The sequence below is a fragment of the Eptatretus burgeri genome, chromosome 1 (assembly GCF_056783735.1).
Source record: "Eptatretus burgeri isolate ZD-2024b chromosome 1, Ebu_testis_v1, whole genome shotgun sequence".
Lineage (NCBI taxonomy): Eukaryota > Metazoa > Chordata > Myxini > Myxiniformes > Myxinidae > Eptatretus > Eptatretus burgeri.
The window spans coordinates 127,500,201-127,526,437 of record NC_140961.1 but is presented as its reverse complement, the minus strand read 5'-3'; the positions used below and the strand labels follow the sequence as shown (position 1 = coordinate 127,526,437).

The 26,237-nt window shown below is 40.5% G+C and overlaps 1 protein-coding gene across 3 annotated transcripts in view; it reads right to left on the bottom strand.

Moving 5' to 3' along the window:
* The window catches only part of HHEX (hematopoietically expressed homeobox), a 79,688-nt gene extending 64,977 nt beyond the window's left edge, over positions 1-14,711 (bottom strand). For 2 of the 3 annotated variants that reach the window (XM_085897265.1, XM_085897276.1), the window contains exon 1: positions 14,208-14,711. In XM_085897265.1, coding sequence (XP_085753391.1) covers positions 14,208-14,586 — 379 coding nt within the window. In that variant the 5' untranslated portion in view covers positions 14,587-14,711. The remainder of the gene's footprint in view (positions 1-14,207) is intronic. The other variant, XM_085897254.1, reaches the window with a different exon arrangement.
* Positions 14,712-26,237: the final 11,526 nt, after the last annotated feature.

Below are 26,237 nucleotides of genomic sequence, written 5' to 3'. Positions count from 1 at the left end.
GGTTTCTTTCACATTCTTCCATTTCTATATCTTCACAAGCTCATTCCACTTTCTCTGGACATCCTCTTTGAAGAGGTCCAACTTCTCCTCTGCAGTGCTTTTCTGCATGTGCTTTTCTTTCAGCTTTTCTGCTTTGGCTATCCCTAAAAGATGGCAAATAGATTGAAATTTTCTCATCAAGTGAACCTATCACATTTTGGAAGAAAAAGCTATTAAGCCAAATATTTTCAGCACCTTACACTTGCTGAACTTAGTTGGATGACCACACATCAGTTTGTAATGTTGTGATGGGCTGGCAGGATGGCCAAGAGCAATGTGCACTCACCAATGAGTTGTCTTTCCTGTGTTTTAATCTCAGTCTGGCCGCAAAAAAAACTGTCATCTTGGTGTTTTGCTTGTCGGGGATGGAAGATTGTATGTGCCCATGCTGTCCCTCGTATGGACGTTAAACCGGGTGTCCTTTGTGACCACACTTTCAGATGGTCTGGATGTGAGTTGTTGAACGTTAAAAATCCTTTGATGTCCTTTTGTGGAGAGAAGGTGAGCTATCACCAGCATCTTGAACAATTTCTAAATGCCTGCCTTGACTGACTGCTGGGAAGACAATGGCAACCCACCCAGCATAACCTTTAACATAACCTTTTTAATACAAGTCATTCATCTTCAGCTTGATGGAATACTGCTCTCCCCTCTGAATTGGCGCACTTGTCTCATATCTTTCTCAGCTTGACGCCATCGAAACCAAGGACATGAGGATCATTGGAATCACGCGTGATGAAGCTGAGTCTATGCGCCTATCACTTTCGTATCACCGACAGGTCGATGGTCTCTGTCTTATTACGCCTCCTTTCTGGTCTTGCACCTCCTGCCATCTCCATGCTTTGTACTCAACACCCTCCAACCTCCCAGGTATCTGGAGAACACACACGGTCCACCAGCACCCCAAGTTCTCGTAAAACTCTAAAATTCCAGAATGATTGCTCATCTCCACTCATTTGTTCTTACTTTTTCCCGCCTGTGGAACCAACTTCAACATTCACTTCATTCTCTTTCTTCCCTCCAGGTCTTCAAGACAGCTGTTCACCACCACCTCAGATCATCCCCTTCCAAAACCATCATCTTTTCCACAAGCATTAAACCACCTCCTATCCCCACCCTCCCAAATTTTGCTTTCCTATCCATCTTGTCCACCCCTTGCATTCTCCCCTCCCCTTCAAAATTACCTGAAGCCCTTGTTGTCCATCTCCATCTATTTTCTCGATTGGCCCTGCTGTTGGAATTTACCCCTTCTCTTGCTACTTTTCCTTTTGTTATGTTGCTTCCTGATCCGTTACTGCGTTCTATCTCTTTCACGAAACTTGACTATGTATACAAAAAAACCCCAAAAACTGCCTCAGCAGCAATAATGCTCTTGAGAGTATAATACATTTCATCTCATCTCGTCAATTATTGTGATGCATTTTTTTGCTCACACAGGGATGGAGAGGGAAGACGCAGAAAGGGTGGGGGGAGGGCAAGGGGGGGGGCAATAATCTTGGGGAGGTAGCATAATAAACTAGGGGGAGGCATAATAAACTTGATATGTGTTGTACCTTCAAACATGAAGACTGAAATTAAAAATAAAAATTATCCATTTGGCCAAATCATGGCGTTCAGTTGTCCACATGGAGGAAACAAATATATTGAGTCACATTAGAGTTTATAGCAAAACTGCTGTTTGTAAAAGGATTATTTTAAACAGTTCACAATGTTTGACAATAACATGAATGTGCAAAACTAACGCAGTCAGTTTAAGCTGTTAAAATTGTTCCATTCTGAGAGACCTCTTTCCTTTGCATCCATCCATTTAAGTAATTTTCCTTTTAACAGCTGCTCGTCTCTGCGCATATGCGAGGCAAGTTAAAAGCATGTTGTGTTGATTCCACTCTGATTTTCTTATTGATGAAGTGAGTAACAAACAGTGGTCATCTTCAGAAAGTGGCTTAAGTCGAAAGGCAAACAGTGGCTGAGCTTTCGATGGACTTAAAATAAAGCAAATGTTTTTGCAAGTCAATTCATGTGAAATATACATCTGGGAATCATCAATGGTACAGTCGATAAATACAAACAAGATAAAACAAAAATCAGAGCACATGGTTTGATGCTTGTCATGTCCAAGGTTTGCTTTGGTGCATCAGACATTGGGACCGACCTAACTTTTCAAATGCACAAGCAGGTGTACCTGCTGCTGTTCTAATCCTGTTGGCATTTTGAAGAAATCATGTTTTATTGTGGGGGGCCGAAAACACTTCCCTACATCCAGTAAGTAATGGGGTTGGGGTTCATTTAATATTACCTTTCACATAGCTACAAAGGCTAAGGCACAGGAGAGCAATTAAAAAAACAATTTATATATATATATATATATATATATATATATATATATATATATATATATATATATATATATATATATATATATATATATATATATATATATATATATATATATATATATATATATATATATATATATATATATATATATATATATATATACCTGTATACTCTACCGGTCTGGAGTTTTAGGACACCCCCATTTTTCCAGTTTTTACTGAAATTTAAGCAGTTTAATGTTTCAATGTACTCTGAAATTAAAGCATAGAAAAAATAAATAATTGCAGATAAAAAAGAAATCATGGAATCGTTTTGTTGAACAAAATTAAATCTAAATTTTTGACTCATCAAAGTGGCCACCTTTTGCAGATATAACAGCCGAACATACTCGTGGCATTCTTTCCACAATGTAAATCAAATATTGTTCAGAAAGTTCTTCCCAACACTGTTGTAGAAGTTCCCACAAATGTGTTGCACTTGTAGGTTGCTTTGCTTTCACCCTTCTGTCCAGTTCATTCCAAACCAGCTCAATGGGGTTTAAGTCTGGAGAGTGTGCTGGCCATTCTATGATTTGAAGCCTACCATCTTGTTCCTTTCTTCCAAAGTAGTTCTGACATTGCTTGGAGGTATGTTTTGGGTCGTTATCTTGCTGGAGGATGAACCGCTGACCAACCAGGCATAGACCAGAGGGTATTGCATGGTGCTGCAAAATGCTGTGGTCGCCCATTTGGTTCAGGGTGCCAGTCACTCTCTGCATATCACCGACTCTGGATCCAGCAAAAGAGCCCCAGATTATCATGCTTCTTCCTCCATGTTTGACAGTTGGTGTCACACACTGAGGAACCATCCTTTCACCAACTCAATGGCATACAAAACCCTACGTGATTAACCGAAGATTTCAAATTTTGATTCAACAGCCTAGAAGACCTTCTTCCAGTTTTTACACTTTTAAGTGTTATAATGGTCTGTCTTCCTTTGTTAATTGTCTTTTTCTCACCATTATGAGAGCAATATACTACTTCCTGCAGTGCAATATTGTCCAAATAATGCTTCAGTGGGTGCAGCAACACAGTCTGTTCCAACACTGCTTTTATACAGAGAGAGGGTTCGTAACTAATCAACAAAAGTTGGGACACCTGTAGGAATTGTTTGCATCAACTTTCAAGGCTTAATTTACTTCCATTGCTGCAGAACAGCTGCAGTTGCTAACCCATTACTTGTTTCCTGAAAAGGGGCTTTTTTAACAACGATGAAATTTACATTATTTTTCAGTTTTTGGTAACCTAAACTTTCTTCTTAACCTCTGGCAGTTTATCGCTTCGCTTTGTACCATTTCAGGTTATTCACTGGACTTGAAGTGCTTAAATTTCAGTAAAAACTAAAAAAATTGGGGTGTCTAAAACTTTTGAATGGTGGAGCATATATATATATATATATATATATATATATATATATATATATATATATATATATATATATATATATATATATATATATACATATATACAGATATGTATATATACAGATATGTATATATATATATATATATATATATATATATATATATATATATATATATATATATATATATATATATATATATATATATATATATATATATATACATGTACATATATCTGTACATATATATATATATATATATATATATATATATATATATATATATATATATATATATATATATATATATATATATATATATATATATATATATATATATATATATATATATATATATATATATATATATATATATATATATATATATATATATATATATATATATATATATATATATATATATATATATATATATATATATATATATATATATATATATATATATATATATATATATATATATATATATATATATATATATCTGTACATATATCTGTATATCTGTACATATATATATATATATATATATATATATATATATATATATATATATATATATATATATATATATATATATATATATATATCTGTACATATATCTGTATAAACTGTATATATCTCCAAAATAATTGTAATTTTTTTGCCGAAAACACTTCCTGGCACTCACTGATGAACCTCTGAAAGTTTAAGAAAGATCTGTTTGGCCATCTCTGAGAAAAATGGCGACAGACAAACAGACATCCGTCTTTTAGTGCTCGACGAGCAAAAGAGAGACTTCGAAAGTCGCAAGTTGGCGTTTGCAGTTTTGCCACGTGTGCTCAGACACAAACCTTGCTTCCTTTTATTATCTTGCCAAAACGAAGTTTTTGCAAGATCTGTTAGTCAGCTTGTATGTTTTTTTTTTTGTTTGTTTTTTTTTGTCTGTAATCACGTATAACAAATTCTGCAGAGCACAGTTATCATTGGAAATTTTTGTAACTTCGCATATCAGAGGCCTATAGAGCTCCCTTTCAGCGCATAAAATTTTGAAGGTCAAGGTCAAAGGTCAAGGTCACTTTGTCGCAAATCAGGGGAGTCGACGAAACTCTTATTTTTTGAGTAATTTTGATCGGATCTTCTTCAAACTTCATGGGAATATAGTTCATGTTCTGGCGCTCAGCTGATTAATTATTGGTGGTGATTGGCCTTGACCTTCATGGTTGACGCCTCAGGTCAAACATATTTGACCCCAAGGTCAAATTTTCAAGTTTTAGGAACCATATCGTGTAATACCTCAAATTGAACACCTCGATGAGTGCTTTCTGGATATGTCAAGCTTGAGACATTATGACGTCATTTGGTGACGTTATGAGGTAAACGCATATTTTTCATGGTTACTCTGTAGAACGATTCTCATCGGAATCTCTCGTTGGCAGATATTCCTCAAGGAGTCGCTCCTGGTGGATAGCAGCTCTGTTCACCTCAGTGTGACCTTAAATAAGTCACACGTGGTCACCTTTTGGCAAGATACGGGTCACCCCACGGGTGACATTGGTTTATTTTTTATTTTTTTATTTTTTTGCATCACAGACCTTTCGGGGAGTTCCCTGAATCCACTGACAATGCTTTCATTGAAATCTGTTAATCCGTTCTCAAGTTATAGCACACCAAACAAACAGACTCGGCTCTTTTTATAATATTTATTATAATATAGATATTGTCTTGAGGCTCATATAAAGGTTGAATGAGAGACAGAGCATTTGAACCAACTGGGTCCACAACATATTAAAAGGATGGGATCGGATGGATACAGATGGAGGATTTAACTCGTGAGACAAAAACAAGTAACAATGAATTGAGTGGTGGTAAACAGAAATCTTGGAATTGCAAGAGGAACAAGGAACGTGTTATTTGTTTAATGTGTAGAGATAAGCAAGAATTCTGTATCATAACATAATATGAAAGGCACGTGATATATCTAAGCTCGACTTTTTGGTATATTCCAGTGTTATAAAGAAGCATCATGTCCAGTAATAAGTGAGTAAAGGCAAAATGAAGGTCTGTGATGCATATTGATGGAAAAAGTTGATGAAAAAGCAATGAAGTTAGCACCAGCTGCAATTAGCAGTTCCAAAATTTTGCTTTAAATGTAAGGAAACAGGCACTTTAATTGAGTGAACCAGGTACAGACAACCTTTGTGCAGTTTGTGGTGATGCTCTGCCACCTTCCAAATGATTGGTGCTCCTGACAACAATGATTGATTTTACAGAGAAGGTATCAATAATGTATAATCACCTTAGATTTGGTATGGGTTGCGAACACCACGACTACCACTATCACTACTACTACTACTACTACTACCACTACTACTACTACTACTACTACTACTACTACTACTACTACTACTACTACTACTACTACTACTACTACTCCTCCTCCTCCTCCTCCTACTGGGAATGGCCAGTGGGTAAATTTGGTTCAAGTATTTTCACAAACTAGGGAGCCAGGTCTAACATTCGACTGGCGCTCATTTGAACATGAACTTGGAATTTTGCCAGGGGATCGGTGATAACCAATCGGAAGACCAAACATTGCATTGGAGTCATCAGAAGGAACCCGAATAATCAAAGACCAAAAATGGAGTCATCAGGAGGAACCTGGATTGGATTCGGGTTTTAGCCACTGCTCCACAACCCTCAAACACATCCAGGTGCAGCCAAGTGAGCCTCACAGAAAACTTTCTGCAAGAATTCACTTCTCCCTATTGAAATAGATAAAGAAAGTGAACTAAAGAGCAAAAGAGATAAAATAAACGAAAAAACAAGAATTGGAATAAATAAAGAGATTTGTAAAAAAGTAGAAATAAGTGTGAAAGGAACAAAGAACAAAGATGTCGGGAAGAACCCGGACAGATAGATTTCAGCAGGTACTCTCCAGGCTCAAACACAGCAACAGATACTCACCTACTCTTAGTTTAAGAATAACATGATGAGATATGGGATAATGACAATCAGATAATGTTAGCACATGGGTCATGTAGCTTAGCTTTCATCTGAGGAACAGCACACTTTGTGATTTCATGACCTGCCCACCACGCACCAATCTGACAGTCGAAAGTTGGACTTAAAATCGTAGCTAGACAAGACAGCCCAAACGTTAGTGTGCTGTGTCTGATGCAACATCCTGCTGTAATTGGTATATAAAGAGAGCAGGATAGGAAATTTGACAGCAGATGACTCACAAAAGGCACTGGCTGCTGTGCCATGATTGTAGAAAAACAAGGAGTGTTGGAAAAACATTCACAGCCATAACAGCACAGCCTCCAGGATGTCAACTGGGTCTACAATCAAGGAGATAAAGAGATATTGTCGACGGAGAGAGCCACGAGAATTGAAAATGTCTGTAGAATTTAGGTGTTTTCTCTTATTCCTCATCCAGACTCTTTTTCATAAGTAACAAATGTTATAACCGACAAGTGTCTTGATATATTGACTTTGAGTTTTTGACTTTCCTCAATCAGATTAATTCTGTTTTTTTTTATGTGAAATTGTTTCTATAATCTTTCTCTCATCTTCCTTCTCTCTATTTTTCTCTCTCCACCAACCCCCCCCTCCCCAAGGTCGCATGAAAGCAGGTTAATTGTTACCAAAGCAGGCCACGGCAAGAATTTCACTACGTGGTTTACCAATGCCTTCCGCACCAATGTCTGGGCGGAAAAAAATGCCACTTTCACTTCTTGTGTATACTCTTTTTGGATGAAAAGTCGAGGCTCATAGAAGAGCTAGAACATAGAATGGATCAGGACGTAATGGAGCAAAATGAACAGTAAACCGAGAGGTGGAAACTACACCAACAGCAGGGTTGAGGGTCAAAATAGAGGGAGACTTGGAGAAATAATGGATGTGAGGAGCAATGAGGGGTAGGAGAGGATGCACGGGGTGGACAGCATGGATACAGAAGCAAACTCTCAGGATGCAAAAACTAGAAACTTGGAAAGAGGTGGACTTGGGGAGGATTAGTGTGTGTAGAAAAGATCATGGTTTTTGATTGATGATGATCTGAGATGGTGGTGAACAGCTGTCTTGAAGACCTGAAGGGAAGAATGAGATTGTAGAGGATGTGGAAGTTCATTCCACAGGTGGGGAAAAAGAGGAACAAATGAGGAAGGAGCAGAAGGAGCAAGACCAGAAAGGAGGACCAGAAACAACACCGGTAGAGGATAGAGAGACCATCGACCTGTCGGTGATGGCGAAGTGATTCGTCCATAGATTCCACTTCACTGCGGAAGATTCCAATGATCTTGAAGGTCTTGGTTTCCATGGCATCAGGCTGAGCAAGGTGTCAGACATGGATGCCAACCAGAGGGGAGAGGAATGTTCCATCAAGCTGTGGATGATGGCCTCATCGGTAGATGGGAGTTCAGGTGTGCCAAGGATGGAATTTGCACAATGGAGGAAGGTCGCCGACAGGCTTTAATGGCCAATTTTGAAGTTTGTTTTTCCCAAGAAGGATCATGGCTGATATTGAGACCCAAGAGTTTGAGTGACAACTTTTTCAAGAAGATTGTTAAGAAAGTAGATTGTCGGGGAGTGGGGTTGCTAGAAGGTTATTTTGGAAAGAAATAAAGAGAGCGAGAGCGAGAGCGAGAGAGAGAGAGAGAGAGAGAGAGAGAGAGAGAGAGAGAGAGAGAGAGAGAGAGAGAGAGAGAGAGAGAGAGAGAGAGAGAGAGAGAGAGAGAGAGAGAGAGAGATGTTAGGATTGAATGACATATTTGAAGTGTTTGACCAGTTTGTGATAATGTCAAGGTCTGAAGAGAAGGAAGAAGCTGCAGCCTGCTTTCTGAGAGATGAGAAAAGTTAAGACAGGAGATGGAGTTATCAGCAAATAGATAAACGAGGGTTTTCCAGAGTGATGGTTGATGAAGATTAGGAATAGGACTGGTCCCAGGACACTGCCTTGGGACAATCCAGCATTGACAGGGAGAGGAGATGAAAGGATTCCATTGAGAGCTACACGTTGGTCATGAGAGTAGAGGAAGTCAGTAGCCTAATAATGGAGTTGGCCTTGGATGTCATAGGTAGAGAATTTGGTGAGCAATGCGGGATGTCAGATTGTTTCGAAAATTTGAGATATGTCGATAAATTTTGCAAAAGTTATTTCCCTTTCACATATATATATATATATATATATATATATATATATATATATATATATATATATATATATATATATATATATATATATATATATATATCTGCAATGGGATTGTTCTATGTTTTTTGGTTCAGTAATGAGCATGTGTATCCAGTTTGAAATATCTGAAACATAAATGACTGAAAATAAATTCGATAAAGCAGGGGCGGCATTCTAAAGTAATGCGTCATGGACACTGTATACAAATATCATTTTCCAACGTCAAACGTTAGCTCTTCAAAAGAGCATTTCGTTTTCTTCTTCATCAGGTCTTCAAAAGAGCAAAAACTATATAATCAAATTGGTGTGATTGCGCATGTTGTTATTGTATTGAACATCCTATCCATTTCGATAATTAACAGAAACAATGCATGAAACTGTACTGTGCATTGGTGTGCAGTCTATCTAATTTCTGCGTACTGATCTTACATATTCATGTCTGTCTGTGAGATTAATTTTATGTCAGACCATAAGTGTGCTCCCAGATGTGACGTCATTATTCATTTGCATTTTGTAACACGTTTTGAATTTTTTTTTTCCAATACCGCTTTAAAAAATAACAAACACTTTGTAACAAACAAAAAAATCACACTTTGAATTTTATATTTCTGCAACGTAGAATGGGATATGTACTTCCTGATCAAAACTCACAGAAACAACATGACTACTTTTATTTATTAAATCTACTTTTCACTCCTCACGCACCTTTCCGAACATCACTTCACCGTCGTGTACGTAAATGAAAGTTGGTGTATTTACGTAAGTTTCCTCATTACGGTGTGGCACTGCATCTGTATTTCAGACAAAGCATTGATGAAATGGGTTTGTGAATTCAAAATCGAAACGAGAGAGTTCATCGAACACCTTCCCCTGTGCGGTCTTGGGAAGAAGGACATGGGAAGGGTCTTTTAAACCCTTTTTTGTGTTTTCGAGCACGATCTATACAGTATTTCCTACGAACCGCAATTTTGTCTGGATCTCGCTATTCCTCAATGATCTCGAGTTCAAGCATTAAATTTGATTGTTCGAGATGGCATCACATTTTGTCCAAGTACGGGACTGCTAAACCGGCAGTTTTCGGTCGTGCCAAGAAGGCAAGTTGTGTTCGAACAGTGTTCAAGTATATAATTCAATTTTAAATAAAATAAATATTTTAAAAGCTGTCAGAAAGAGAAAATAATTTTTTTTTCAGAAATTTAGCACCGTTGATGCACTGTCTTTTACACCACCTTATTTAACAGTCACATTAGTTATTTGTGCCTGTTGTTTGTGTCCTTTACAACATCCCTAAAAACAGTACGTTTCATGTTTGGAATGATTTTAAATTTTGATTGTCAGACAGGCAGAGTTAAAAAAATTTTTTATGTCACTCCTTTGTGTGTGATTCGGACGAGATTCTGTACATTTCGCCAAATTCAGTCAAAGTACTTCTAAACAGGAAGTTCGTGTTCATATTCATGTTCTGATTCATATTCATAATATAACATTCAATTGAAATGAAGTAATTCCTCGAACATAGACCGACCGACGTCTGTGGGGTGCGTTCAGTTACCAAGTTTCTTGTAGAACGCACGCCAAGTAGCTTACAAGCAGTCAAACAAGCACTCCATTTGAAACCGTTAATAAGGAATGGCTGGCTTGGCAAGGGCTAGCTAGCTAACTGCTTGGAAACTGAGCACAGCCCCTTGCAGACAGCCAGAGAAACAAAGTGAGCCAATTGCTTTACTGCGCTTTTCGCTTCGTGTGTGCGGGGTAAAAACACACTCTTAGGGGTTAAACAAATTTTGCGGAACAATCTTGGCATTATTTACTTTTGATAAAATTGCAGAACCGTTTTATTGCCGTTGTTGTCGTTGTTGATGTTTGCGAATGAGAAAAGAAACGTCAAAATATACATTTATATAACTCTCGAGCTTGAAAATGCAATTCTGAAAATCTGAGTTATTTGACGTCGGATAATATACAGGAGAAGCGTAAATCGCACAATTTTTTTTGCCAATTTTTGGGATCCACAACCGAGCCTTTCTCTTCCAAATCCTGAAATATTTTGATGCAAACTAAATCATGTGATTTTTCTCCATTGTCCTGTCGATGTTATCATTCACAAGAACAATAGTGCATATAATATACACCACTCGTCAATAATTATTCCTTCAATGCGGCCAAATTCAACGACAGTAGGCACACATGCATCGATTATAGTCGACTACTCGAGCATTGTCAGCGTTTCGCCACTCAGCATCGGAGGTAGTTTTGAATGCTTCAAGTCCATCCAGCAAATCACTTTGCGGATCGCACGTCGGTTCGAGCTGAACCGCAACATGCTCTCAGACTTCCTCGCAGGTGTTTCCTGTTGCTTTTATCTTTTCCTTGTTCTTCATTGTTTTTAGAATTTGTGATTTTCTTTCACTCTGCCTTTCTGAAAAAAAAGCCTTCCACGTGTGTTTGTACTCAACACTTGCTGAGATCGAAGGCCACAAAATGCACATGATAGTTGATGAACGCAAGGAAACACGCGGGAAAATAAAATGAAGGCAAGCGGTTGGGTGGGGGCGTTACACAAGTACAGAATGACTGCAAAAACAAGCCAATGGCTGTTTAATAGCAATCATTAAGCCTGGACCACAATGGAAGGGCAGCGGACGGAAGACGTTATCAGTGCTTGTGGAGACAAAACTCGAAGGAGCGGCCAAGCAGCCAAACATGAATCACGCGCGGCTTGCTTGGAACGGGAAGCGCACACAATGCACCGTGAGCGCGCGCTCCCTGCGGCTGAGGGAACCGGCGGCCTATCCGGAGCCCGAGTGTTTCCGCTATTCGAGGCATTGCGGAAGGCGCTAGCCTAATCAGCTTTGCGCACGCCTCGGCCCCACGGTGGCCGGAAAGCATCGAGCTGCATAAGGAGCAGATTTACTCCTATCGAAAGGCCGGGACTTCCTCAATTTGTGCGCCCGAGGTCCTCACAAGCAAGTCGTTCCAACGGACGACACTGCAACAGGGGCAGCTGAGATGGGGGTGATCTGTGGACCATCCGTATGGGTGTTTGGTCTTCCTATAGGCCCGTGGTGAACGTTCACCACAAAAAAGCTATAACTTTTACTCTTGGTCTCAATATCATCCTTGTTCTTATTCTCACCATTTCTTATTTTTCTCTCAAATCCTCCTCGCAACCCCAGGCACGCTTCGTTGCTGGGGGAAACTCCAACCTTGAGACCTCCGTTTGCTATTGTGGGCATGAGGAAAGGATGTCGTGATGAAAACAACGTCACGACACGCCACTTTCCCAACGTTTGGACACGACGACACACATTCAGATTCAACGTTTTTCTTTCTCAAAACACACACTGTAACTAAAACAAACAAACAAACAAACAAACAATATATATATATATATATATATATATATATATATATATATATATATATATATATATATATATATATATATATGTGTGTGTGTGTGTGTGTGTGTGTGTGTGTGTGTGTGTGTGTGTGTGTGTGTGTGTGTGTGTGTGTGTGTGTGTAAGCCTGGTGTTGGCGCAGTGGTTAGGGCAGCGGCTTGGGATCCAAAAGGTCCTGAGTTCAAGCCCTGTTGGGCCACTGAATTAATACACCAGGGGGTTGACTCAGCCTGTCATCCTTCCAAGGTCGGCGAAATGAGTACCAGTATACTGGGCTGGTGCATACCCCGGTTAAAATAGGTGCACCATATACCTGTGTCGTAAGAGGCGACCAGGGTTGCGTCAGGAAGGGCATCTGGCGTAAAACATGTGCCAAATCACTATGTGGATCATACAGATGATCCGCTGTGGCGACCCCTAACGGGAGCAGCCGAAAGAAGAAGAAGATATATGTATATATGTATGTGTATGTATATATATATATATATATATATATATATATATATATATATATATATGTATATATGTATATGTATATATGTATATGTATATATATATGTATATATATATAGATATATATATATATATATATATATATATATATATATATATATATATATATATATATATATATATATATATATATATATGTGGTGGGTGGTGGGCTTGGGATCCTCTAACCCTGAGTTCAAACCCCATCCTGTTGAATTAATACCAGGTGGGATTGACTGCCTGTCATCCTGAGGTCAGCAAAATGAGTGCTCGCATGCTGGTATACTGTGTTGGACTGGTGGCCTGTCCAGGATTGTTTCCAATTGCCAAGGAATCTGCTCTCACAGCACCAATTCTCTGCACAGAGTATGGTCCTGATGGATATATATATATATATATATATATATATATATATATATATATATATATATATATATATATATATATATATATACACTAGATACCTGTAATAGTGCAAAACACGGTAAAATTCTATACATTTATTTTTTGGAAATAATTTTGAGTCATTGGTACGTCTTGCTAAATGCGTCCTTGTTTGTAGAAATTTTTGTCTCGCCACGTAAGGTTTCCATTTTAACTAGTGTCTCAAATCAAAACGAGCCAAACGATTGGTGTAATAATCTTTGAATATCCTGACTAGTGACGCAATAAGATTAAAATATGCAGACTATTCACAAATCGCATGCAATGTCCTCGGACACTCGGCGTGGGTAGGCGAGATCATTTTCGCGTTAAAAGTTTCGGCGGTTTGTCCAACATCAGAAAGTCCAATCGATTCGATATCGTTTTCCGAGCACTTTGCAAAAGAAGTAAATTGTTAGATGCAAAGAGCGTTTTGTACAAGCGTCCGTCGGTGAATCATTTATCTGGATTGTGATGCTTTATTAACCACATTATCGAGGTGGCGATGTGCGGACTTTCAAGCCAATATTTGTCTGCGGTGCGTCCCGCGGTTTTTTTTCCATACAGTGCGGGTTTGTGGGCTTGGGTTGTGTTTTAGACCTGCGAACCATGGTCGAATGCATGAGTTAATATCAGTTCCACCTTTTTATGTTTTGTTGAAAGAGTATTTCGGTAAAGTTGGAGGTGAGTTTCTGTATTAACGCTTTGGCATGACCATTTATTTTTCCACGCATGAGGATTCGATATAATCCAGTGGTTAACACGCAGCAAGGAGATAGAACCATTGACTTAAGAACCACAGCAATTAGCTTACTTACGGTCATGTCCGCTGTGTGCTAAAACTCCCATCGAAAGTCAGAAATATCCCGCGGTAAGGGAAAGGTAAATGCAACGTGTTTTTGTGCTCATGCAGATCGTACCCATCGAGTCGTGCCTGAGCAGTGGGTGAGAGAAGTCCATGGCGCTATGTGGGTAGAAGATCGGAGCTGGGTATCCGGTGGGGATCGCGGTGTACTGGGTCGAAGCGGTGAAGCAACGCGTGGCATGCAGGGTTGTGTGGTCGGGTCCGTGGGGACGGCAACTCGGCGTTACGCTTGTGAAGGACGAATTGGGAGAGGGAAGAGTAAGAGTAGACGCTCCGTTTCGGGGACGCCTTGTGTCCTCGTCGTGCCCATGACCAAGGATATCGTCGATGAAGAAAGGCGTCGGTTGCGTGGCGGGTACAGGGGTCGGTGCGTAAACGGCCGGCCGCAGTGGACCGGGACCCGGGCACGGACCTGGACCTCCTCCGTGCTGCATGAGTGCCGGGACTTCCCGTTCAGAGATTTTGTTGCGGCGCCTCTTTCGCTCAATCTCGAACACTTACTCACAACCTGCACTTCGTTGTTCTCTCTCTGGCTGTCGGAGTTGAGTGCTGTGCTCAACCCGGAGTTCCTCGCAGCCAAGCCCATGCCACGCCCCCACCACGCCCCTGCCACGCCCCCGCCACGCCCCCATAGCGGCTCACTCTTTAACTGGTGTACAGTTGGGACCAGAAAATGATTTTTCTCTCAATTCAAACTTGTTTTTTTCTAACAATCTTCAGTGGAATTTCTTTTTCATTCTCAGCATGTCTTACCGATGGGTGGATTGCTTCATTCAGAATCCAAGCTTTCACAAAGTCACACCGTGCACACTCATGTGTGGCTGTAATATTATTCATCGACGAAATTTTATGCCACTCATAATTGGGGAGTGTATATATATATATATATATACATATACACACACACTCATTTCCTCTTTTGGGAAATTACCATTCATGTGCCGCAACAAAGCTGCATCTCTCGGTTCCAGTTTGACAAAGCACATACATGTACCTGAATTCGAGATAACAAATAATAATTGGAACCATACTCTGTACAGAGAGTGTCCGTGCTGCTGAAGCAGTTTCCTGGGCTGTTAGGCACAATCCTGGACGGGTCGCCACTCCGACGCAGGATACTCGAATGGGTCAATTATCCCAGCAAGCTGGTACTTGGTACTCAATTTGGTACAACCTCCTGGTGTATTTATTCAGCGGCCGACGGGGCTTGAACTCAGGACCCGAGGATCGAGGATCCCAAGCCGTCACCCTTAACCGCGAAGCCAACACCAGGCTCCTGAATTCGAGATACTTGGTATGAACTCACTCAAAACTTTCATTTCTCTTTCACGTTCCCTGCGCGGCCACCACAAAATACCTTATTTTCTCTCCAATCGCGTTTCGTTTCTTATCTTTGCGACCACAACTGCCATTATTTCACCCCACACCGTGCCCCTGTTCAAGCGGTGTCACAAGCAAATACATTCAACTTCCAATCTGTTAATATGGAAAGTGATAGAAACATTGCCTGGTGTTGGCTTAACGGTTAAGGTGGTTGGATTCGCTGCCTTAAGATCTTCGGGTCGTGAGTTCAAGCCCCTTCCTCTGTCATGCTGTTGTAAATACCACTAGGTGAGTTAACTCAGCCTGTCATCCTCCTGAGGTCGGTAAAATGAGTCGCAGCTTACTGGTAGCAGGGTCACTGCATCAGTGGCACAGCTGTGGCATAGCTGTGCTTCCAGAAAATGATGCAACCCACATCCGCAGCTCTGCTGTGTTATGAAACAACGACACCGACTTTAGTACCATTTGTATTTTGTGCTCGCAATATATGTAGAAGTCGTTTTTTTGTGCAACGTTGAGGATGTTTCTTTGATTTTAAGAGTGAAGGTTTGGTTTGTTGAAGATGATCTTGGTTGAAGCAGGGCAGAAGGCAGAGTCCGAAAAACATTCGGCAACGAAGTTACTACTTACTTTGGGGTTCTTGGTTACCGGTTATTAACTTTTGAATCATTAATTTCCATGTCTTTAGATATATATATATATATATATATATATATATATATATATATATATATATATATATATATATATATATATATATATATATATATTGTAAGTCAGTTGCACCTGGCTCGTTTTGAAGGGTGGTAGCTAAGCTGGTTAAGAAATTTTACTCATTGATGAACAAGGCGTTATCCGGTGTTTCGCAGGCAGGGTGACGCATCAATGTGTGGACCGTCCCTCACGTTAAACCAGGCGTCCCACCTGACAGCATTGATTGCTGGACGTTAAACATCCCACCGTATCCTTTGTCAACCTAATCATTGCTAGTATATTTATCTGTTAACATCGTCGTGAGGATATACAATGTTGATTTGATGTTTTCAATATCTTTTATCTTCTTCTGTAACATAAAAAGAGCTCTGTTTTGGTGTGCTCGCGTGAGTGCGTGCGTCTGTCTGTGAACAGTTGTCGTATACGTGCGTCCGTGCATCAACAACGTGCGTCCGTCTGTCAACAATCCTGTTTCTCATTCCGATTAGATTCAGAAAACGTTCACTGTACTCAATATTCCAATTTATTCATAATTAATGTGTTGTTGTGCATTATTCAGAATTCAGTATCTAAAAAGGCTGTGACTAAATTTTAAATTTTTCCCATTAACAACAACCGTTTTTTTTTTACAATTTTTTTTCGATTAATTATTTTTATCCGCACACTTTTTGAAAAAAAAAAAAAAGGGGGGATATTGTCATCAGCTCCATCTGTCTGTCTGTCTATCTGTCACGCTATCTCCTCCGAAACGGTTGTGCAGAAATTCACCAAACCTGATGTATTTGATCAGCACATAGCACGAAGGTGCAAGAGTGGTGCCATTTTTAGGCCCCAACCCCTGCATGGAGTGAAATACCAAAATTTGCAATTATGGACACGTTTGTAAACATTTTTTTTTAATGAAACTTTGTACATGCATTCAACATTGGAGGACACATGAAATATGTAACAATTCTTTTGGATTTTGACCTCCGATTCATGCCACAGGGGGTCGGGACTTGTGGTCGCCGGGGTCAAAACGAGAAATTTTTTAAACTCTGAATTACCGATTATTTACTTTGATGTTGGGTCTTTCCGGGTGGAACTTTTTGCCATCTTTCAAATTTGCTTTTGGTGGGAAGCGTGGGGATTTGCAACGGTGTTCCATCATCGACTTCGCTCTGGTATGAATTCTCCAAGTCATCCTGTAACTGAGAACGACCGATTAATTATTGTAACTACTACACAATAAAACCGATACATTAAAAGAGTTTAAGAACGAATGTTTTACTGGGAAGGTGTAAAAGCGACTTTCAGGCCACCCTGTACAATGTTTGCCGCACGTTCCCCTCTTTGAAGAAAAGCACATCATACTTAACCACGTACTGTACACCCTATGTGTATCCATGAACACACACCTTCATGGACCTAAAACCTTTCTTGACAGCAAGAGGGTTTTGCAGCAAACACCGACTGATTCTCTAGTCCTTAGGAAATAGTACATTTATGTTAATAAAGCTTTGCGTACTCGGAATATTGACGTAATTGTAACGAACAAAGGTGCAGAAAAAACAATCCTTGGGAAGTGGATTTTTAAAGTGCCCTCCGGCGAATAAGACTGGTTGGTCTAATGCAGTGCAGTGGCTGTTGAAAGGTCTCCGCACCTGCTGTGTACTTTGTCTCTGCCTCTCGGTGGTGTAGTTACGTAAAGGTAAACCGCACAAGCATATAATGTCATTGTCACGTGACCTGATCTCTGCCACTGGAAATGTATGTATCACTGTTGTGGGTAAGAAGTGGAGCACTGAGTTATCCAGACCACTACCGAAGTATTACCGAAGATGACATTACAGTGTTTCAGACTATATGACTGTACCAATCCCATCGTAATCACTGTCCTGCAGTGGTATCCACTCTAGTCCGAAGGCGTGTCCAAATTATGCCAAGTGCTGCAACTTCATCTTACGGGACATTTTTTTTTTTTACTGAGAACAATGCTTTATTATTGTTCCAGGTGACCACATCGTTTGACACGTGACATGTTAGCATCTTACTGCCACTGCGATTGTGAAACCGCTGTCAATGAGCCTCCTGTCTGCATACGGACAGATTCTACTTCGCGTCCTTCAGACCTTTTTGTTTACATCATTGATGCACACTTGGCAGCAAAGCCTCATGTGGCTGCAGCTCATTCCACCATCTGTCAACCACAGTTTGGTTTTGGAAATAAAATCAGGTAACAAGTTGCAATCCAATCATTTTTTGTTCTGCCACCAAAGGTGAAGGAAGGAAGGTTATGTTTTCACCCCTCTCTTTCTGTTTGTTTGTTTGTTTGTTTGTTTGTTTGTCTGTCCGTCTGTTTGTGTGCAGGATACCTCAAAAAAGTTGTGGATGGGTCTGGATGAAATTTGGTGAGCAGGTTGGGTGTGTCACAGGGACCAAATTATTAGATTTTGGTGATGATCCGGATCTAGTGACGAGAATTTTTAAGTGATTCTTCACCATTGAGGGTTAGGGCAATACCAATATGTAGCACGATATCTCAAAAAGTTATGGTTGGATTCGCGAAAACTTGGTGGTCACTTTCGGTGTGTGACAAGGAAGAATAGATTCAATTTTGGTGAAGATCCTAATCCGGATCTGGATCTGATAATTTTTGGAAGTGATTCTTCACCATTATGCCTGGTGTTGGCTTAATGGTTAAGGTGGTGGGCTTGGGATCCCAGGATCCTGAGTTCAAATCCCGCTCAGCTGTTCAATTCATATCAGGTGGGGTTAACTCGACCTGTCATCCTTCCGAGGTCGGCAAAATGAGTGCCAGCATGCTGGTGTACTGTGTCGGAGTGGCGACCCGTCCAGGATTGTGCCCAAGAGCCAAGGAGACTGCTTAAGCAGCACCTTAAGATATGAATTACCATATCTTAATATGAATTACCATATCTTATCATAGCACCAGCACCTGCTTAAGCAACGCTCTGCACGGAGTATGGTCCCAATCTCCTCCTCCTCCTTCACCATTGAGAGATAGGGCTAAACTAATATATGGTACGATATCTCAAAACGTTGGGGACGGATTCGGATGAAACTTGGTGGACAGGTTGTGGGTTTTACCGTGACGAATTGGATAGATTTTGGTGAAGATCCGATTCCAGATCTGGATATGATAATTATTTAATATTTTAAAGTGATTCTTCACCATTGATCAAGACCAAAAACGATATACAGCATGATATTTACCTCCGTCAACGAAGGTGAAAGAGGTTATGTCTGCACCCCTTTCTGTCTGTCTGTTATTTGCAAAATCGAAGATTTTTCAAGTATATTGGTCAGTCGATTTTTTTTATTCTGTCTGTTTGTCTGTCTGTCTGTCCATCACCGACAGGTCAAAATTTGAAACCAATCTTCATGAAACTTCACCACATGGAAGATTTTGTCAAAAGGAAGAAGCCTATTGTTTTTTGAGGTCAAAAGGTTAACATAGGCCAAAGGTCAACAACTTCGGTGAGATTTCGAAAATCCTCAATGTTCATCCGATTGGTTTGAAATTTGATGAGGATTTATATTTCAGGTCACTGAATTCAACCTACCAATTATTTTGGAGGTCAACATAGACCAAAAGGTCAACACAGGCTGAATATCAACAATTAAGGTGGTATTTATATAAAAAAAAAACAAGCAGCCTTTTACAGCCATTTTTCCCTGCTGAGCAGGGGTTAGCTTTTTGCGGGCTCCATGCAATCATGGTTCCCTTCTTGAGGCAATGTTTTATGGCCGGATGCCCTTCCTGGTCGCCTCTTTCCTGACGCCAACTCTGGTCGCCTCTTTGCGACACACAGGGATATGGTACACCTATTCTAACCGGGGCATACACCGGGACCAGTACACTGGTACTCATTTCACCGACAGCGGAAGGATGACAGGCTGAGTCAACTCCCTGGTGTTAATTCAGTAGCCAACGGGACTCGAAATTAGGACCCGAGGATCCCAAGCCACCACCGTAACCATGAAGCCAACACCAGGCTTTAAGGTGGTATTTCTAAAATCCTCAATTTTCATCCCATTGGCTTGAAATTTGAAGAGTATTTGCATATGAGGTCACTGAATTGAACCACCAATTAGTTTTGAGGTCAACACAGGTCAAAAGGTCAACCTTGGCCGAATTTCTAAAATTGTCAATTTTCATCCGATTGAATTGAAATTTGAAGAGGATTTGCATATTTTGTCATTGAATTCAACCACCAAATATTGCTGCGGTCAAATTTGTCTTGTGGATTTGGCAAGTATCTTGTTCTGCACGACGTCTTCTTCTTGTTCGTTTGTCTGTGTGCAGGATATCTCAAAAAGTTGCGGACGGATTCGGATGAAACATGGTGGACACGTTGAGGGTGTGACAAGGAAGAATTGATTTAATTTTGATGAAGATCCGAATCCGGATCTGGATACGAGAATTATTTAACTTTTAAAGTGATTCTTCACCATTGAGAGATCGGGCCAAAAACGATACAGTACTGTTTAGCATATTTCTGATATGTTCTCGTGGATCAGGCATGACGTGGCGGAGGTATGCGCTCTACCAGGTGCTCTTCTAGTTTGAGACTGTTGTTGAGTGCAGAGTGGAAAGTATTGCTTTGGTTGTGAAATGAAGAGCTTTTGGTCACGCTGCAACAGAAATAAAAAGCAGGATTTAATCAAGGCTGTGATGAAAGAACGAGAGGAAGAAAACAGGATGTTTTGTGCAACGTAGCTCAGAGGAACCAAGGTGTTTGAGTCCATTAGGATCAACTGGTTGGAAGGAGACTGCCTTAGGCAGTTCTGAAGCTGATTCGCCAAGTGCTCTTTTTTTTTTTGACATTTTCTTGTCTCCAGAGAACTTGGGTCCATTAGAAGTGAAGGGAAGTGACAATTGCATTTTATGTGCTTATACAAGGAGATTTGAGTGTCTGTTGTGGACATGTTCAGTCTCATTAGCATGAGACCATTTCACGTTTTGCCATAATCGGGTTTTGGAAGACCTTAAGGATGCTTTCCTGTGTGTTGTTCTGCATGCAGAATGTTAACAGCATGGTTGGAATGTGGAGTTTTATGCAGACAGGTTCTATGCAGAGGTTGTGCTGCACACTCACAAACTAGATGTTGTTTTTTTTTAAAAACGTTCAACGCGCAAAGGATCAGTCAGAATGTTGGTGTGGATATGGGCAAAAAGAGAGGATTTCTTTCATTGCAATCCACTTCTTTTTGTCGGTGGAATTTTTTGCTTTATGTTTTATGTTTTTTTGCATCATTGGGTTTTTATGCCATTTTGTTGTGCATCTACATGTCTTGTTCTTCTTTGTTGGTATGCATCACAAGGCTGCAGGGTAGCGTCATTGGCTGAGGGTGCTGCTGTGCCACTGATGCAGTTCCCTCTTTAGATTGAGGCAGGAATTTGGAACATGTTCAGGGTGCAGACGATAGCTGACCTACTCTTCAGGAAGGACACCGCGGGATATTTAATGAACACCAACTAATGCCGGCAGACAAGATACCTAGTTTGACATCAACCCGAGGGACGGCGCGCACGTTGATGAATCCCCCTGCCGGTGAAACACCAGGATGGTAGTTTATTGCGAGGTAATATGCGAACCCGAGGCGAGACAGGTCGGAGGCAAGTATGAGTACCTCTAGAATCTAGATCATCCTGCCAGCCCATCAATATATATATAGGATTGTGATTGTTTGGCATTGTTGGTATTTTTCGTTATAAGCATTACCTCCACCATCGAAGGTGGACGTAGGTTATGCTTTCATCCCTGTCTGTCTGTCTGTCTGTCTGTCTGTCTGTCTGTCTGTCTGTGAGCAGGATATCTTCACCATTCAGAGATTGTACTAAAAACGATACATAGCACAATGTCTAAAAAAGTTATGGACAAATTATGACAAAACTTGGTGGATGAGTTGCGTTGGTGACAAGAACAAGGCAATTCGATTTGGGTTGAGGTGCGGTTCCAGACCCGGCCTATCGTTGGGATACAAAACGTAAACTGTTCAGCCTGCCGGAAGTATGCGCTCGAGTGAGTGCCATTCTAGTTAATCCATACATTTTATTTCAGATAATTTTTACTGTTTATTTAACAATTAATTCATCAGAATCCCAGTCATTGACTTCCAACTTTTACTCCAACTGCCACTTCGGGAATGAGCTTGACAAGCTCACATCTTGTGCCAAACTCTTCCCATTGACAACGATATTGTAAAATTATTGCAATATACAACCCCTGTGGTTGGTAGGATAGCCCAGAGGTATCACTCTGAGCTGGCTAGTCTGTCTACCCTGTTACCTCAGCGCGGTACATCAATGTGTGGGCTGTCCCTCAGATGGATGTTGAACTGAGTCCCTTATACTCGCATAAGTTGGTTGAGGATAAATATCCATGGTGTTTTTTTTTGTGAACAGTAGGTCAGTTATCACTGGTATCCTGTCAAAAATCCAAATTCCTGCCTGGACTGCAGATGGAAAGTTGTCTGGTCTTTTTTGGAGGTTCCTTGAAACCAGGTTTCACTCCTTGAGCAAACCCATCATGTGGTTGCTGTCTTGGCAGCAGCTTCTGCATGATAAACAAGTTGATCAGGATGTTTGCATGTTTCAGGTGAATGGCCCTCTTCCAGATATCAAGGGAAAAAAAAACCACACACACACACACTCACCCACACACCTGCGGAATAGTAAACTTGCCAAGCACTATGGGATCTTTATTATGCACCAGATAATGCCAATAGATGGGCCCCTGCTTAATATCCATCCAAGCAATGGCATACTCATTGATACAATGACTTGCCTGTAAACACCAGGGCAATAGTTTGTCGCCAGGTTGAGAATCAAACCCAGACTAGACATCTCAAAGGTGAGTGAGCTACCTCCGAACACTATCCTGCCATCCGATGTAATCACTCCCTTGAGGTGAAATAACCCTGCTTAATTCATAGACTTTTACCATAAATTTTTCTGTTGCGTCTTTGTAACTTTGTCTCAATTTACCGATTCAAAGCATTTTGTCAAATCATTCTGCTCCAACCCCTTTATTTTCTGATGAACTCCATTAAGACTCCCTTAAAGCTTCGTTTCTCATTCTAAACAGCTCTTTCCTTGATCTTTCCACACAACTCGATTGCCCTGTTTTTTTATGTATTTATTTGCTTAATGTACGTACAAACGCGACATAGCCAAAAGTATGTGGACACCTACTCGTCCATCTCATTTCAAAATCATGAGCATGAATATGGAGTTGGTTCCCCCCTTTGCTGCTTTTACAGCGTCCACTCTTCTGGGGAGACCATTTCTGCATGGATCTCGCCTTGGGCACAGGGGCATTGTCATGCTGAAACAGGAAAGGACCTTCCACAAATTGTTACCACAAAGTTGGAAGCACAGAATCGTCTAGAATGTCATTGTATGCTGTTGCATTAAGATTTCCCTTCACTGAAACTAAGGGACCGAGTCGGAACCATGAAAAACAGCCCCAGACCATTATTCTTCCTCCACCAAACTTTACAGTTGGCACTGTGGAATCAGACAGGTAGTGTTGTCCTAGCATCTGCCAAACCCAGATTAGTCCACCAGACTGACAGATGGTGAAAAGTGATTCATAACTCCAGATAACATATTTCCACTGCTGCAGAGTCCAATGGCGGTGAGCTTTATACCACTCCAGCCAACTCTTGACATTGCGCATGTTGATCTTAGGCTTGTGTGCGGCTGCTCGGCCATGGAAACCCATTTCATGAAGCTCTCAACAAACAGTGTTTGTGCTGACTTTGCTTCCAGAGGCAGTTTGGAACTCGGTGGTGAGTGTTGCAACCAACGACAAATGATTTTTCTGTGCGAAGCGCTTCAGCACTCGGCAGTCTCGTTCTGTGAACCTGTGTGGCCTACCACTTCGTGGCTGAGCTGTTGTTGCTCCAAGACGTTTCCACTTCACAATAACAGCACTCACAGTTGACCAGGTCAGTTCTAACAAGGCAGAAATTTGATGAACTGACTTGTTGGAAAGGTGGCATCTGATGACGGTGCCACGTTGAAAGTCACTGAGCTCTTCAGTATGGCCCAATCCACTGCCAATGCTTGTCTATGGAGATTGCATGGCTGTGTGCTTGATTTTATACACCTGTCAGCAATGGGTGTGGCTGAAATATCCAAATCCACTAATTAAAAGGGGTGTTTGCATACTTTTGGCCATGTAGTGTATATGGTTTTGATTATGGGCAGCATTTATTGCCCATCCAAAGTTGTTCTAATCATCCCAGTTTTCCAGTGCTGCACCTTTTTCTATTGTCCATTATCTTTTTTTCCATGCAACTATCAATGGAGCTGAGTGCAGTACATCATCAGAGTCTTCGAGGTCTTAGGGTTATTAAGGGTCTCAAGGCTCGGAGCTGTCTTAAGGCTCCTCGAGGTCTTAAAGGTCTTAAAGGGTATTTGAGTTAGAAAGAGGTAAAGGGTCTGATGGGTCTTCGGGGTTTTAAATGATCGAAAGCAACTTTGGGGTATTATGGGTCTTTGAGGTCTAAAGGGTCTTTCGGATTTTTAGGGGTATTAAGTCTTTGGGGTCTTAAAGCATCTTTGGAGTCTTAAAGGGACTCAGGGGTCTAAAGGGTATTAAGGGAATGTCTGATGATGCTTCAAAAAATTTCACCAATTTAAACTTTCTCGATCTATCTATTTAGAAAGAGGTAAACTCTTTGTTGAAGGAGTATTGCCTGTAATCGGCAATAGTATTGCCTACCACTTCCTGGCTGAGCTGTTGTTGCTCCTAGATGTTTCCACTTCACAATAACAGCACTCACAGTGTGCTTGATTTTATACACCTGTATAGGTGTGTTCGTTGTTCTAACTTTAAAAACACACAATTAAAACACATTAAAATTAAAACACATAATTCCGATGAAACTTGACTACAACCTTCATCACACGGGATGTACTAAAGTTTGTTCGGCTCTATCTGCCGGTCCATTCCAGATATTTAAATATCTATTGTTGCTTTGATGTTGTTTAATGTCAAGCATTAGGTCTGCTTTGGCTTTCCATCACAAACACAGCGTATTTTACTAATGTTGTACAAAGGCTGTATTGATACAGAATTAATAGTGCTGTACTTGCAACGTCTTTCATTATCCCCATGCTTTTTGAAAAAAATGGGGTGATATTGTACTCGGCTCTGTCTGTCCGTCCGTCTGTCTGTCCGTCCATCACGCTATCTCCTCTGAAATTCACCAATCATAGTGAGTATGATCACCACATGGGAAGACGATGCAAGAGCAGTATCATTTTGGCCCTGCCTCCTGAGGTGGGGTTAAAGGTCAAATACCGAAAAAATGAAATTACGGACACATTTTTAAACATTGTTTCAATTAAACTTCGAAATGCACTCAATATTGGGGGACGCATGAAGTATGTAACGTTTTTTCGGATTTGACCTTGGGTTCACGCCCCAGGGGGATGGAATTTGGGGACACATTGGTCAAAACGGAAAAAAAAAACAAATTAGCTCAGCATTTGATATGGGGTCATTCCAGATGGAACATTTTGCCTTCTTTCAACTTTTTTTCCATCAAGGGTGGGGATTTGCGATGGCGTGTCATCGGCTTTGCTCTATTTTTTTAGCTCACCTGGAACGTAGTTATTTCGATGAAACTTGACCACAACCTTCATCACCACGTATGTACCAAAGCTTGTTCGTGGCATTAAAACAATCGGGTCTGAGGTGGTCTAAGGAGTTTATGGAAGGTTTGCCCCCCAAAATAGGTATTTGTTTTCTACTCAGAAACTACACACACAATTCCGATGAAACTTGACTACAACTTTCATCACATGGGATGTACTAAAGTTTGTTCAGACCATTAAAAATAATTGGGGTCTCAGGGGTTCTATGGGGGGCTTGCTCCCCAAAATATGTATTTGCTTTATTTTCTGAAACCATACACACAATTTCAATGAAAGATGACCACAACCTTTATCACCCGTGATGTACCAAAGTTTGTTCACGGCATTAAAAAAAAAATCCATAGTATTTACTTTAGTCTCCATTACATATTC